We start from the raw sequence: 15,010 nt of genomic DNA on the forward strand, positions 1-15,010 counted from the left end.
AAAAAGGTGCGAGCGGCTGGCCACGGTCTCCGTGCAGACCTCTGAGTACTTCACCACCAAGACCAACACCAGCACCACCACTCTCTCTTACAGTGAATTGTTCTCTGCCGTGTTGGGTGACCCTGTAGTTCAGTTTCTGAGTGCGGTTGCCTGTGACTGTGTGTGTGTGTATATATCTACAAGTGATGGCTCTTGCGGGTGTCACGGGCTACTGGAAAAGCGAAGCAAGGCAGCACACCACCGCAGCCACCTAGTCAAGTCGGTTCTCGATGCCCCCCCCCCTTCAACGAAGAAAACAAGCACAGACGCAGCGCTCTAAATAGCCAGTCCGCGACAGTGTGTCTGTGTGTGTAGAGAGAGAGAGAGCCGATGTGTGGCCGAAGAAAATAAAAAAATAAGAACACAACGCCACAATCAAAACCTCGCATAGGACGGGGCAAGGTGCAGCTCTAAGACGGAAAGGCACAACGCACGGCGGGTGCCCAAAGCAAGTGCATACGTGCATCCAAAGAGCAACAAGGTGTGTGTGAGTGGGTGGGTGGGTGGGTGGGTGGGGGAGGAGGGGAGCACAGGTTGAAGGAGAGGTTTCATGCGGCGCACCGATGGGACATCCAAGATAGGCGGGAGGAGAGGAGCGAAGGTGCACGGCAGAGAGTGTACGCAGCGCGGCGGCAATGGGAAAAAAACTTCAAGTGGCATGGGGAGGGAAAGAAGGAGGGGCACCTGCCCTCTCCCACGCGCACTCCGTGGATGCCAGTGCACACACAGCACGCGGGCAAACCTTCATGATTTGTCCGGATCAGGCGTCATCAGCACAATGCAAAAAAAAAAAGACAGCGCACAAGTACGCCAAGTGCATGTACACACCGACACACGTACACATATATGTATATATGTATATAAAGTATATCTATGTGTATACGTGTCTGTGTTACGGGGAAAACGCGTTCAGGAGCGTGCAACGCATACCAGCACACACGCGCAGCCGAAAGAAAAGGGCACCAAAAGCCGCAGAGAGAGCGCGAGCGAGATGCTGAAGTGGTCCACACGCTTCACGGCTGCACTCTTGTGCGTGTGTGTCGCCGTATATCAGCGCGGTGTCCGCCCTGGGCTTGAGGTGTATCCATGACGTTCGCCATGCGCTCAGCTCCAACACGCTCGTCTACTAAAAGGGGCACTAACGATAGCACGGTGAGCATTATTGTCGCATCCTTGTTGATAGGCTGATACTCGACGCTCACCTCTCCGTGTCCCTCTCGCCTCAGTGCGCAACACTTCCTTTGCGAAACAGGCCCGCAACGACACGCACATATGCCTTCGCCAGCGCCCATCTCGCGCGCGCGCTCTCTCACTCTGCCACAATTCTTTCTGTGCTGCTGTAATCGAGAGAGAAGGCAAAAACAAATTCGTTTTTCATTTTTTTTTGGCAACGTGCCCACATTCGAACAGGTCAACCACATACGCACACACGCATGGCAACACCACAGCTCATCGACCTCTGCGGCACTACGGCTAAGCCAAGCGCATCGGGCCAAGCCAACATCGCTCGATGTCGTTTCGGCCCCCCACCCCCACCCCCACTGCAATGTCGCTGCGAGCAGCGCAGGGTGGGCCCAGGATTACGCTCGGCATTGCCACAACGCAGCTAAAGCAGAAAACAGGAGGTGCATGCGAGCATTCGTTGAAGCGTCGACACAATACGCAGTGAGCTGCTCCAAGCGTGGTCATGACTGCAGGTCTCTTCGGCACAGCACCAGCCCAGACCTGTCCGCCGACACGAAGAGTGTGGGGATACTAGGCCCTGATACCAGGGCGAGGTGGATGGCATCCTCAGGGCCTAAACGTCTTGGGAGCGCAAAAAGATGAAAGAAGAAAAAGCATAGAAGGCAAGGGGTCGGTACAGGGTAAGACAACACCACAGATCTCAGCGATAACAGAACGCGACATGACCGCGAAAAGACAGAGACCAAGCGGGGTGGTCCGTGGACACGAAAATACGCAGGAAAGGGTGCATGATGAACGATATCTGAAGCAAGCACGCCGTCTGGCTTATGTCTGTGTGTCTGTGTGTGTGTGTGTGTGGGTGGGTGGGTGTGTGTGATGGTGGTGCTGGTGGTGGACGGCGGGCTTGAAGAGAATAGTCAACCGATTAGATAGCTTTTTATAGAGAGATATCATAGCGTGACGTGCAGACGAACAGCACACGAAACCGTAACGCGGAACATGAAACGAAACAAAAAAGGGAAAAGATAAAAACATAACGGGAAAAACGAGGGCCACGAGCACTGTGTGCGTGCGCCTGTGTGCTTGCGCCTAACCAGCCGAAGGGCGAGTAGGCAAGGAGGGGGTGGGGGGGCTGATGTCAGCACCGGCTCAAAGCACGCGTGAGGAGCTTCCGCACGAAAACGCCACCGTCACCGGCAGTTTTATCGCACGTGCACGTACGCTGTGGAGCGAAAAAAAAAAAACAGAGGATGAGAGGCGCGCCCCATGCAGTGAAGGTGTCACCACGAGGGAGGCAGCGAGGGGTGAGGGGAGGAAAAAGAGCAGCAGCAGCAGCGAGCACTCCCCTGCTTCAGCAGGCGTGGGGGTGCGAAAAGCGCGTGTCGCACGGCACGCTGCTTCCGTCATCGCCCTTCCTCTGGGTGTCCGCCGGTGCGCACCGGCTACTTTCTCGGGCTTCGTCCTCTCCTCCCCGGCGCCATCGGCACCTCCTGTAGAAGAAAAAAAGAAGTGCAACGGAGCTGAAGCGCAGCCCACACTCAGGCACGCACTCGCACGCCCCACTGTGCGCTAGCAATAAGGCAGGAAAAGGAGAAAAGGGTGGTGCACAGACCCCTCGCAACAGTCCCACGCAGCAGTGCGAGTGGACACACAGCAGACGCGCATGGGTGTGCGCAAAGACCGCCCCCCCCCACCCTCTCTCGCACACCGATGAAGGGGCGGAAGCAAGGTGAATAACGCACAGAGAGCGGTGGAGGGAGGATGGAGACGCACCCTCTGCTCGCGCACTCCTCACGGCTTGACAATGGGCCCCTTGAGGGCAAAGTGGATCGCCTTCGGCTCCGTGTACATGTCGATGACTTCCTTGCCCAGCTCCCGACCAATGCCGCTCTGCTTGAAGCCGCCAAACGGCATGGAGACGCAGAAGTCGTTCCAGGTGTTCACCCACACCGTGCCGGCGTTGAGGTATGTCGAATAGCGGAGCGCAGTGTCCATGCTGCGCGTACAGATGCCAGCAGCCAGCCCGTAGATACTGTTGTTCGCGCGCTTCACGGCCTCGTCCATGTCCTTGAACTTCATCACGCACGTTACGGGGCCAAAGATCTCCTCCTTGCAGATCCGCATGTCCTCCTTCACTTCCGAAAATATGGTCGGCTGCACGAAATAGCCCTTGTCGCCGATCCTCTTGCCGCCAGTCACCACCGTCGCGCCAGCCTTCACACCGTCCTCGATGTACATGAGCACCCGCTCGTGCTGCTTCTTCGACACCAATGGGCCCATGTTGTTCGCCGTGTCGTTGCCTGGTCCCACCCTGCGCGCCTCCGCGTTCTTGCGCAGACGCGACACGAACTCGTCGTACACAGACTCGTGTACATAAATGCGCGACGACGCCGTGCACACCTGGCCCGTGTTGAAGTAGACACCGGTCGTCGCGACCTGCGCCGCCTCCTCCAAGTCGGCGTCCTCGCACACGATCAGCGCAGACTTGCCGCCAAGCTCCAGAGACACCTTCTTCAGGTTGGTCTCCGCCGCCATCCGCATCACCTGGTGGCCAACAGCTGTCGAGCCCGTAAAGGCAACCTTGTCCACGTCCATGTGGCGCGCAATATCCGCGCCTGCGGTCGCGCCGAAGCCCGGCAAGATGTTCAGCACGCCGTCCGGGTATCCAGCCTCCATCGCCATCTCGCCAAGGCGCAGCGCACTCAGCGGCGTCTGCTCCGCGGGCTTCAGCACAACCGTGTTGCCCAATGCAAGTGCAGGGCTGAGCTTGAACGCAGCCATCAGAAGCGGGAAGTTCCAAGGGATGATCTGGCCGCACACGCCGATTGGCTGGCGCTTCACAATGCCGAGGAAGTTGCCAGAGCGCGGCGGCACGGAGCCATTCACCTTGTCCGCGAGTCCAGCGCAGTACCGGAAGCACTCCACCGAAAGCGCCACGTCCACGTTCAGTGCCACCTCGTACGGCTTGCCATTGTCCAGGCTCTCCAGCGCAGCCATCTCTTTGCTGTTCTTCTCCAGGATGTCCGCCAGGCGCAGCATCAGATTGCGGCGCCAGTGGCCGTCGGTCATGCGGAAGGACTCAAAGGCGTGGCGGGCAGCCTTCACGGCAAGGTCCACGTCTGCCTTTTCGGCCTCCGCGACGTTCGCAATCACCTTTTCATCCGCGGGGTTCACAACCTCGAATGTCTTACCAGATACCGCCGGCACGAACTTGCCGTTGATCAGCAACTTGTCCTGGATGTGCGTGACCTTGGGGGCCATCTCCAGGCGAGTGAGGGTGGCACGCAGCATTGTTGGATGCGACGCGTGCAGGTGGTGGGGGTGTGACGACTGGGCAGGGGGGGGGGAAGAGAGAGAAAGAGGGGCGGGAGTAGATGCACGTGCTGTGTGTGTCTGTGTGTTTTCTTGCCGATGTTGCGCTCCTTTTTGAGTTCGTTTTTGAAAGGGCCTCTGGTGAGAGACGGGCGCGAGATGAACGGGTGCAGAGGCGGCGGTGCAAAGTGCGATGGGTGGGCGCAGAGAAAGACCGTGTGCATGCGCCACCACGAGGGAGTGGGGACCAAGTGATGTGCATACGAGGATGGGGGGGGGGGGGGGGCGTGTGGGGCGATGTTGAGGAGCGAGCCAGGTTGAGCACGCCGAGGAGTAAGAGTTGTGTGCACATCGGTTGCAAGGCATATAACAGATGAAGAGGGATGGCGCGGAGCACGAGGAGGGGGAGGAGGCAATAAAAGGACAAGGCATGGAGAAACGCAACGACGCATGAGTGCATGAGCGGCACACGCACACACGTACGCACCGCACGCAAGAGGAAAGTCCATCTGTGCATAAGTTGTGTGAGCGAGCGAGGGAGAACGAGGTGATGCAGAGGGGGCCATGAGGAGAAGGACCGTTCCGTGGCCATCACTCTCTCCTACCGCTTCCGCCCAGCCCCTCCTTACCGCGCAGTCCGGGCATACCCACCAGACCCCCTCCTTGGGGGGTATGAGCACGAGCACACCTGCGAGCAAGCACGGATAAGGAGACACACACACACAGGTATTCTCTCTAGCTGCAGACTCGCGCTGCACACCGCTTTGAATGAAAAAAAAAAACGAAAAGCCTGTGCAGCGGTGAAGCCCAGACATCCTTTGCTGGGCACAAGAGCGCTGGCAGTGTCGGCTGTCCGCACGTCACGCCGCCCTCCTCCCTCTCCCTCACCCCCTCCCTCGTTGGGGTAAGGATGAGGGAGGGAGGGAGGGAGGGAGGGAGGGCGAGGGTGAGGAAGGAGGAAGGCGGGGCAGCGGTAGGGCCTCGGCTTTGTTTTTTTTTTTTCGTGTGCGCGTGTTTTCATTTGTGCTGTTTCGTTTCTCTTGCGACACACCGCCGCTACCCCTTCACGGCTACTACGAGGGATCCGGCGTGCACACACACACACACACAACAGACATAGAGATAGTCATAGACATAGACAGTGGAGGATGGGGGGGGGGGGGGGCATTGGATCAAGGCGAATCCCATGTAAGCCCGCTTTGCCTGCTATGACTCTCCCTCTGTCTGTGTTTCTGCGTTTCTCGCTGTGTGTGTGTGTGTGCGGTGGAGCATGAGACCGCGAGACAGACAGAAAGGTGGGCGGGTGGGAGCGAAGAGTACGTCGCAGAAAGGAAACCTATAAAACAAAGGGGAACTACGAGAAAAAAAATTCCTTTTAAAGGCACACACATACACACATGCGCATGCATATATGTATACGCACACACACACGCCGACAGAGAACAGCACCCAACAACAGCAACAACGACACACACACACACACATATACCGATAGACGGACGCAGTTACACTCTCAGGCATTGTACTAATACGTGTCCTCCCCTTTGGTGCCGACACACACGCACACACAGACACAACTCAGCGGCTTACTGCATGGCGTGCCGAGGTGAGCGCACGCAGACAAGGACACAACTATAAGCAGCCTCCTCAAGCAACATGCGCACATGCACAAGGGCACTAGTAGGCAAGATTCGTCAGAGAAGGTGTTCCGTGTCCATGGGCGCCTGTCAGTACATGCGTCGCTACAGCGGGTCATACACCACCTCGTAAAGAATGACCATCACGCATGAGAAATAGAGAGATCCCTACTAGGAAAAGAGCAACAAGAAATATGCGCAAGGACGTGCACACGGCAGGCATCAGCGCGGAGGCAAGCGCGAGGAAGAAGCGCACTGCTCTCAGCCTGACGCTCTTCGCCCCCATCCCATCCCCCTCCCAGAAATGCACACGCACTTTCACCGATGACCCGTACACAGACTCCGGCCACGCACAGGAGGACGGAAGAGAGAAGAGCCTCGGCCATCGATGGCTCGGCACTGCCTCGTGGCGTATACAAACGGGCCCACATCATCTTACCAGAGAGCGCTCCTGCCGGCTGCATCGCGGAGAGAAAACAGCGACTGCAAGCTGAACGATGGGGGGGGGGGACGGCCTTAGTGTGATGGAAGCAGAGACCCGGCTTCAAGATGCGTGGATTTACGTCACACGTAGAAGCACCGAAGGACGCGCGTATTTGGCTGCGTGTGAGTGCACGCGTGTGCGTCAGCACTGGCGTGTGGCAATGCAGCTTAAGCGGGGATGTAGAACTTGCGCTGGCCAGGAGCAGCCGTATCGCCGAGCGCGGCCGCGTATTCGTCGCTGTATTGCCACACGTGCGACATGTGGTCCCACGGGGAGTTGTTGATGGCCTCCTCCCACTCCTTGTTGACCGTCTTGCGCCACGTCGGGTTGTTTGCCGGCATATACGTTCCGTAGTAGTACTTTAGCCCGCTGAAAATGATGAAACCGTGCGTTGCCAGCACCATCACCATGAGAATGACCGGGTGGCGGGGGAGCTTCTGGCCCTCGCCGAAGATCTTGTCCGACACACGCATCGCGATGACGGTGTCAACTGCATCCTTAAACTGCTGGGGGTCCTTGAAGTGCGCCAGCGCCTCTGGTGGGTAGAAGACCTCCTTCTTCATGGCGTAGACCCACTTGAAGCTGTATGCGAAAGGGTTCGGGATGCGTGCGCGATACTCGGCAAGCGTCGTGGCCGGAGCCCAAACACCGAACGGACGCGGCATGGCGCAGGAAGGAGATACGTGTAAATGGAAGCCGAGGTGGAGAAAGAGCTTTGTGGCGTGTGTGGTGCGGAGGCCACTGAGGAGGAGGCGGGGCGGTCGCGGTCGCGGTGGCGATGATGATGGACGCCTTTTTCCCTTAACGGGGCGCTACCGAGACAAGATCGCGATGCTTATGACGAGGAGGGCACGCGAGGCAGTGTCGCCCCAACAGAAATCGAGAAGAGGGATAACGCCACAGGAGCTCGCAGTCGCCCAACAGAAAACGCGACGCGCACGCGCAACAAGATCCGTGCGCATGCGGAGGCGATGTAACAACAACAAAATGGAGAGAATGTAGCGGAGAAGAAGTGGAGGAGAGTCCTGAAGCAACAAGCACACATGTAACTTCCCAATACACATGTAAACTCAGCAGCGCCATGGACATGACCCACAAGAAAGCATACCGCAGGAAGGAAGAGAAGGAGAGAGGAGGGGGAGGGTCACGTGTGTCTACTCCCCCTTGGCGAAGAAATCGCGCACCTGTCGCATCTTCTCTCCGAGCGCGGGCCACTAACGTCCTTTCTGCACACATAGAGCTGCGAGAGAAGAGTGACTCCCGCATCGCGGCGGTAGATAGTGAAAAGTACAGGGGGTCGGCGAGGTGTGCACACGCCTCACCAAACACCAAGCATATGCACACTTCGCCCGATGGCCCGCCACTTGGCCCTTTGCCTTCTCCCGCATCCTCCTCCTCACTGATCAACCCTCCCGCTCTCGAACGCGCATGCGCCCATGCACTCAGGCCCCTGTGAAGGTGGTGCAACATGACGTACGTTGCCGCCATGCTCGACTCTAGCAGTGTCGCTCTTCGCATCAAGCGGCGCGGAGCGAGGAGGCAGAGGTGGGGGGGGGGGGGGAATGAGTCGATGGTAGAAGAGAGAGGGACGACGCCGCAGATACAGCTTCTACCGATGCGTGTGCGTGTTCTCTTTTCACGTGCGACCCCAACACAGGGAAACACACACCTGCAGATAAGGAGAAGCACCTAGCCAGCATCGAGCGCACAAAAGCCGACACAGCACACGGCTGTCGAGCCAAAGATGCAGCACGTGCGCAGACACTATACATACACATGCACACGCACATGCATACGCTTATCCACAAGGGTTGGGAGGGGGGAAGGGGGGGGGGCAAGAGAGGAAAGCGACGTATGAGCAAAGAACGGAGCCGCACATGCAGCCATACACCCCTCCCCACTCAACCACGAAAGGAGAGAGGCGCGCTTGTGTGTGTGTGTGTGTGTGTGTGTGTGCGTCCTCCTCCGTATCAGCCACGTCACGCACGAGCGAACAGCGTCCAAAGCATCCGGCATTCCTACACAAGCAAGCACAGGCGCATCACTTTGAGGCGGCAGCGGCCCTACGCGTCGGCCGCCTTCCTCCGCGAAGCGCCGTTCCCTCTTCTTCTTGCTACCGTTTCTTCTGCACGTCGGCCAACGATGAAGTCGGTGACGTTAGTGGGCGGCCGTCGGCGGATGTGATGATGGGCGGCAGCGGTGTCCCCGTCAGAGGCGACGTGTCCTGGTTTTCCTCCGGCACACGAGCACCCTCGTCATCGTCGTCGTCCTCGAGCTCCTCTGTGAAGCCGTACTCCTCTGTCATAATGTACTTTAAGTACTCACCGAAGTCGCTTGCCACGACAGAGAAGCTGTCCGGATTCCCGTGCACAAACTGTATCACCTGCCCATACATGCCGCCGTGAAGCTCGACAGGCTTGAAGTCGATGTAGAGTCGCGAGGCAGCAAAGTGCCTCGGCGGTGACGACGGCGTGTGCGCACGGGGCGGGGCCCGCGCAGGAGAGAACCTTGAGCTGTTCGCCGCATTCCTCGTCGCAGCAGCCGCTGTCATCTTGGCAGGATCAGCATCCGGGATTATCGGTGTTGAGCCCCGCACGTGTGGTTGCACGCTGTCGGCAAACACGAGCCACTGGTGAAAGCTGGCGTGGATGTCGATGCGAGGGTCAACGTAGACGACACGCGGCTCCCCACTGAACGGCGTCGGCGCTGGCGTCGTCGCAAAGGATGTCTTCGCATCACCAGCAGGGGCGCCATACGAAGCTACTGCATTCAACGCGCTGCCGGCGCTGAGCGACGATGGCGGCGGCAGTGTTGGAGGAGAGCCGTAAACAATCTTATACCCCGAGTACACGGAAGCGATGGAGTTCGCGTTGGGCGTAGCACCGCTGGCGGCAGACGGTGGCGAGTCGCCCGCTGCGCCGCCCTCGCCACTGCACTGCGCCGTCACACACACAGCGTCGTGCAGCCCTCCGCCTGCGGTGGCGGTGGACGCCGGCGAAGACGGCTTTGGTGTGGAAGGAGGCGGTGGCGACGACGATTGTGTTGCGGCGGCTACCGTTGAGGGGGCCCACCCCTCACTTTCATCGGGCAGCGTAGCAGGAGGTGGCGGGAACTGCTGCTCTGCCACCAGCATCTGCTCCACCGACTTGAGGTAGTATGGGCAGCTCGTGTATGTGGAGCCGAGGATGGGCAGCGCCACAAAATGCGGGAGCGGGCGACGCTGCCGCGGCCCGGCCATTGTGTTCACCTTCTTGGCAATCTGCGACTTTATAAAGGCGGCCGCCTCAGAAGCCATCGCAGCAGCAGCCGTCGCCTTGGCAGCGCTCTTCGCGGCCGTCTTGTAGGTCGGCGCCGTAGGCGACGCGCCGGCTTCAGCCGAGCGTGCCGTCGTGGTGGTGGTGGTAGACGTGGTGGACGTCGCACTACCGCTTTTCCCTGCGGTCACTGTCACCATCGCACTCGCCGATGGTGCGTGCGGCTGCGCCGCGGCAGCCGACGGTTGCACGGAGCCCGGTGGGGCTTGCAGCGTCTCCCAGCACGTGCCGTTCACACGCTGGAGAAGGTACAGCAGCTCCGCCGGAGTGCCGGGGTAGGACTGGCGTAGACGAGTGAGCTGGTGCTCCTCAGCCCTTGGCAGTTTGTCGAGCTGCCGAATACAGTACGTTGGGAGATGTTGCCGCAATGTTGTCACGTAGGCATCGACGAGGCGCCGCGACACCTCGGCCGTGCGAGGGCCTTTGGGCATAGCGATGCACGACTTGCCGTTGCGCGAATTAAGAACAGAGTAGAGAGAGAAAGGGATGCAGCAGCAGCCGACTCGTAAGAGAGCAGCCGCTAGCAGAAGAAAAAGGCGAGGGTCAACGAGAGGTAGAGAGTTGCGTGCGCAACGGCAAGGACGAGTAGAAGGCTCAGACACGCGGGGAAGAGTGCCAGAGACACTCCTGCCAGTGCGCCCTGTGTGTGGGTGCTTCACTTCTCTAAGCTGACCGAGCAGCCTGCACTCGTGCGCGTACATGAATACGCCCTTTCCTTCCTTAGCGTGAGAGAGAAGGGGGCGAGGGGGGTGTTGCACGCAGGCCATTAAGCGAGTCGGCACATTCGTCCCAGTCGGCCCGACCTCTTTGGGGAGGGGGGGTGCGGGCGAGCCGCTTACACCGAGGGCCATACCGGGATGGCACAGAGCGCGCCTTTTTCATACAAGGGCGTGTCGGCGCGCGCGCACCGCCTGCGCTTGTGCATGCACGGACGAGAGTGCGGAGCCACCCACCCTCCCAGTTACATGTCGCACATCCCCCGTGTCGCCAGTTGTGTCTCTTGGAGCTCGGTATACGGGATCGCAACTCGGCCCGCCGGCGGACGTTTCGCCGCATTGTGTGTAACGAGCCGAGGATCAGGTGTGGCAGAGGAGGTATGCAGTCATTGAGCTATGCGTTGACGGCAGGACTGTGCGGAGGTAGCCCGTGAGGACAGCAGCGGTTGCAGAGGCGCCATCCAAATAAAGGTGAGCCGCAGCTCCAGCAGACAAGAAAACAAAAGGCGCCTCATGTGTGCGGCGCGCTTAAACGGTCGGCGGGGCCGTGCCCCCATCGTGTGCCTGTGGTGGCACCCTGATTTCCCGCTGCTCTGCGGGCGTGGGCTCTCTTCGTCCCGTCTCACCGTCTCATGCTCCTGCTCGCGGCCGCGCATCAGGGCTCACAGGGCCCATTGCCCGCTCGTACCGAGAGCTTGCGCTGCAGAGGGTGAGCACGCGCGAGAGCTGTGCCGGAGTGAGGAGAGAGTCGAAGGCTCTCTTCAAGACCAACGCAGTGTTGCGGTTCTCTGGAGACTTCATGTCGCGCCCGTTGAATACGACACCGTAGATCGTCGAGGGGACGACAACGAGGGTCTGCATCGTGTATGTGTCTGCGGTGTACGCACTGGTCCTCACGATTTGGACAAGGTTTGAGTACTCAGTGAGGCCCACGTGAGCATCCGCTTCGTTTCCCAGCAGCGGGCGCGGGCGCCCTCCACCGATTTGCTGAGAGCCGCTTCGAGGCAGATGCTGTGTGCCGGGTCCTCGAGGTGACGGACATACTCCTCTGACACCTGCAACCTGTTCCTCAGCAGCATGAATGATTGCATCATCCGTAATCAGAATCCCCACGTGCACAGTAGGATATCCGCCCGTTCCCCAGTCTTCGAAGTTTACGGGGGGGTGCCATCCTTAGCTGGAGCTATCGGTGTTGACCTCCGCGGCTGCAAGGCTTGGCCATGCACGAGAAGCCCCCCTGCACAGCTGCTTTTCTGGGATCCGCCCATCGCAAACTCAACGGATGAGCCCCACTCCTCCTCCCTGCGTCACCGAGACCATCATCTGCATACGGAATGCTCCTATCGCGTGAGACAGGGCTCGGAGTGGAGTGGGGGATCAATGGAATGCGGCACTGATGGACTTGCGAGTATCCGATTCTTTTCCGCAGGCACCGGCGTACACGCGCTCGCTGGCGTAGGATGTCGAAGTGGCAAGGAGAGAATCAAGCGAGAGCGTGCGAGTTCGTCGGTAGCACTCTCTGTTGAAGACACGGCCTTTTCCGTCATAGGCATGAATAAGTTGTGTAGTGAAGAGGAGCGGAGCTTTTCCTGTCGTGCAGTTAGCTTCTGCGAGCGTGTTTGGATGGCAACGAGGAGTGCCGACGAAGATGTCGTCTATCCGACTGCCTCTGCGAAGGAGGTGAGCATCTCACACGCAGGGCGCCGGAAAGGAAAACATGGGGGGAGGGGGGCAGGAGCAGGGAGAGAGGCTGTGGCGGTCAGATGGCTGCTGGTGAAGCGCAGCCCAGTGTCGTGGCCGGGAGAGGAGGTGGAGGCAGTAGTGGGCGTGTGCGGATGCGTTTTTGTTGCTGTTTCAGCTTGTCTTCCACCTCGAAACGAAAACGAGCATCCACGGGCCAGGTCACGTCTGCCACACTCATGCGTGTGTGGATCGCCGTGAGTTCGCGAGACAGAGAGGGGAAAGACAAAGAGCAACAGGTAGGTGAGCGCAGCAGAGGAAGAGGCGCAGGAGGGACGAGGGCACGCATCATCGCCCTGAGAGGGGAGGGGGACGTAGGCGCGCGCACAACGGAAGTGGTCCCTGCTTCGCGCATGCGCCTTCGTAGGAGGAGGACAAGAGGAGCCCCTGATGTCTGGCGTGGGTCCGCCTTCGCGTATGTGCCCGAGATCCGAAAACGGTGAGGAAGAGAAAAGGGCGAGGGTAGAAGGCATACATACAACACACACAACGCACACACACACATACGCACACATCAGTCACGTATAGGAGATCTCATGCTCGGCGATCCTCCATCCAGCGCACACGCACACGCACATACCGCGCATGTTCCTCCCCACTACCACCCACCCTCTGGAGGCATGTGCCCACAGTCTCCGGTCGGCATCAGGGTAGGTTGCTGATGATGTTGTACGGAGCACCTCGGCGGTACGTTGCCGGCGTGTGAGTAGCCGGTGTCCACACCGCTTCGCGCTCGTTGGAATCGCTGCTGCGGTCGTCGTGACAGCCTACGCCGTCAGAGGGTGCCAACGCTAGCCCGTTCCACCTTGCTCCGCGGCAGCCCGGTGGCACGGCACGACGCAGCGGTGACGGAGGCGACGGCGCAGCGCGGACATAGGCAGGTCCTCTGATAGAGGCATCGTGACTGACACTGGGCGTCGGCGACATTCTGATGTGCGTGATCCTGTCTTGAGGGGCGACCTCGTAGCAAGATGGCGACGGTGGCAGCAGTGACAACGGCGTAGGTGGGCCGCCCTTTGCCGATGTCGGCGCCGACACCCCCAGAGGCATGAGCGAGGGCAAGCGCGCAGGACATGTCGGATAAACGTTACGCAGCGCACGGCCTTCTCGCGGCAGCAGAGCCGGTGACGCAAGACCGAGTCCATGCAGTGGTGGCGACGCCAGCAGTGGAAGCCCGGGTAGACCAGGAGTGCTGAAGGCAGCAGCAGCAGCAGCAGCAGCGCCGGCAGCTGGTGAGGGCGCTGCCATACCAGTGTCTACCCGGGCGCCCAGTTTTTTGCTTTTGCGCCGCCGATGGCAGCGGTAGCATTCGTTGAGGACGAAAACGGTAATGCGCGCGCAGGAGACGGCGCCCGCAGTAGCTTGCCGCGCTCAGACACGGTGGTGTGGTCGAAAAAGCTGTGAAAAACGACGAAGTTGTTTACCTGCGGCGTGTACGCGGCGAGTCCGTAGTGCTTCCTGAGGAAGCCGAGCAGCTTGTTGCTGGGGCGGTCAATGGCCAGCACCTCGGGCCTGGACACGTGCTCCGCCTTGAGCATGTGCGAGTAAAGCGTCTTCCCGTATCCTTGCCGCTGGCAACTCTCGTCCACGTAGAAGTCCAGCACGCAGAGGGGGTCCACCTCCACCAGGCCACAGGTAACGGGGTGCGTCACGAACAGCTTCTTCACGCCCACCTTCAGAATGCCGACACCGCGGTGGTTCTGGGTAAGCAAGTAGAGCCGGAAGGTGCTGTTCTCCCGGAGTCGCGCCACAGAGGTGAGCACAGTGTTGATCTCCTGCGCCTGCTGGCTACGGGCGCCGAGGATATCGATAGTGCGGCACAGCTTGCGCTCCAGGTCCTGCTGCGCCGCTTCCGCACCGCCGCGGCGAGCAGCATTGCGCAGAGCGTCGAGGTCCGCGCCAGTCCATCGAGAGACGCCGTCTGGCACCAAGGTCAGCTCAGGCACCTCCTCGTCTGCCAGTTTTGTCGCGGTCAGCTGCGCTGGCCGACGACGCATCACGATAGAGGGAGCGGAGTGGATCGTCGAGGAAGCAGTCAGAACGGACCGCGAAACGAATAGAAAAGAGCGAAAGCGAACGGCAAGGACGGCGGTGGAGATCCGAAAGACGGAAAGTGCATGGATCGCTGTGTCCCGTGGTGTTGATGGTGGGGTGGTGGCGGCGGGAGGGGCCAGCTCAGCTAAGCTAATCTACACCCACGGCCCCGTCAGAACAGCGAGAGAGGTAGCGCAAAACAAAAATAAAGGTGCATCCGCAGCAGACTCCAGAGGCGCCTTTTGTGCGCCAATGTACGTGTGCGCGCTGCGTTAGTTTGTTGTTCGACACGCGTGGGCCTCCTCCTGCGCACACGAGCTGCACGCGAAGGGCGGGGGCGGGCGGGGGTGACCCGGTCAGCAGCGCACACAAATGCAGGAGGTGGAGGCGCGAGAGAAGGCAAACAAGGAGGTCGTCAGTGGTGTCACGAAAAAGGGTGGTAAAGTGGCGGAGAACGTCGGTGTCATGGTAACGGCATATCGTGTGCAGAGGGCCTTGCGCAGCCTTGGAGGACATCAACAGGCAGGGGCGGGAGTGACTCGCGGAGGG

The 15,010-nt window shown here is 59.8% G+C and overlaps 4 protein-coding genes across 4 annotated transcripts; all 4 read right to left on the minus strand.

Annotated features, from left to right (window-relative positions):
- Nucleotides 1-3,015: 3,015 nt before the first annotated feature.
- Nucleotides 3,016-4,515, minus strand: ALDH2 (aldehyde dehydrogenase, mitochondrial precursor; the record flags this gene model as incomplete). The annotated part of the gene is made up of 1 exon (XM_001466108.1): nt 3,016-4,515. One exon carries the CDS (start codon nt 4,513-4,515, stop codon nt 3,016-3,018), a length of 1,500 nt encoding a protein of 499 aa, XP_001466145.1.
- Nucleotides 4,516-6,824: 2,309 nt separating this feature from the next.
- LINJ_25_1170 (putative cytochrome c oxidase VII) lies at nt 6,825-7,322 on the minus strand (the record flags this gene model as incomplete). Its single annotated transcript, XM_001466109.1, has 1 exon — nt 6,825-7,322. One exon carries the CDS (start codon nt 7,320-7,322, stop codon nt 6,825-6,827), a length of 498 nt encoding a protein of 165 aa, XP_001466146.1.
- Nucleotides 7,323-8,770: 1,448 nt separating this feature from the next.
- Nucleotides 8,771-10,402, minus strand: LINJ_25_1180 (hypothetical protein, unknown function; the record flags this gene model as incomplete). The annotated part of the gene is made up of 1 exon (XM_001466110.1): nt 8,771-10,402. The coding sequence occupies one exon, from the start codon at nt 10,400-10,402 to the stop codon at nt 8,771-8,773; it is 1,632 nt and encodes a 543-aa protein (XP_001466147.1).
- A 3,281-nt stretch (nt 10,403-13,683) lies between these two features.
- LINJ_25_1190 (conserved hypothetical protein) lies at nt 13,684-14,424 on the minus strand (the record flags this gene model as incomplete). The annotated part of the gene is made up of 1 exon (XM_001466111.1): nt 13,684-14,424. One exon carries the CDS (start codon nt 14,422-14,424, stop codon nt 13,684-13,686), a length of 741 nt encoding a protein of 246 aa, XP_001466148.1.
- Between the last annotated feature and the right edge of the window lie 586 nt (nt 14,425-15,010).

Source organism: Leishmania infantum, chromosome 25, assembly GCF_000002875.2.
Source record: "Leishmania infantum JPCM5 genome chromosome 25".
NCBI classification, from domain to species: Eukaryota; Euglenozoa; class Kinetoplastea; order Trypanosomatida; family Trypanosomatidae; genus Leishmania; species Leishmania infantum.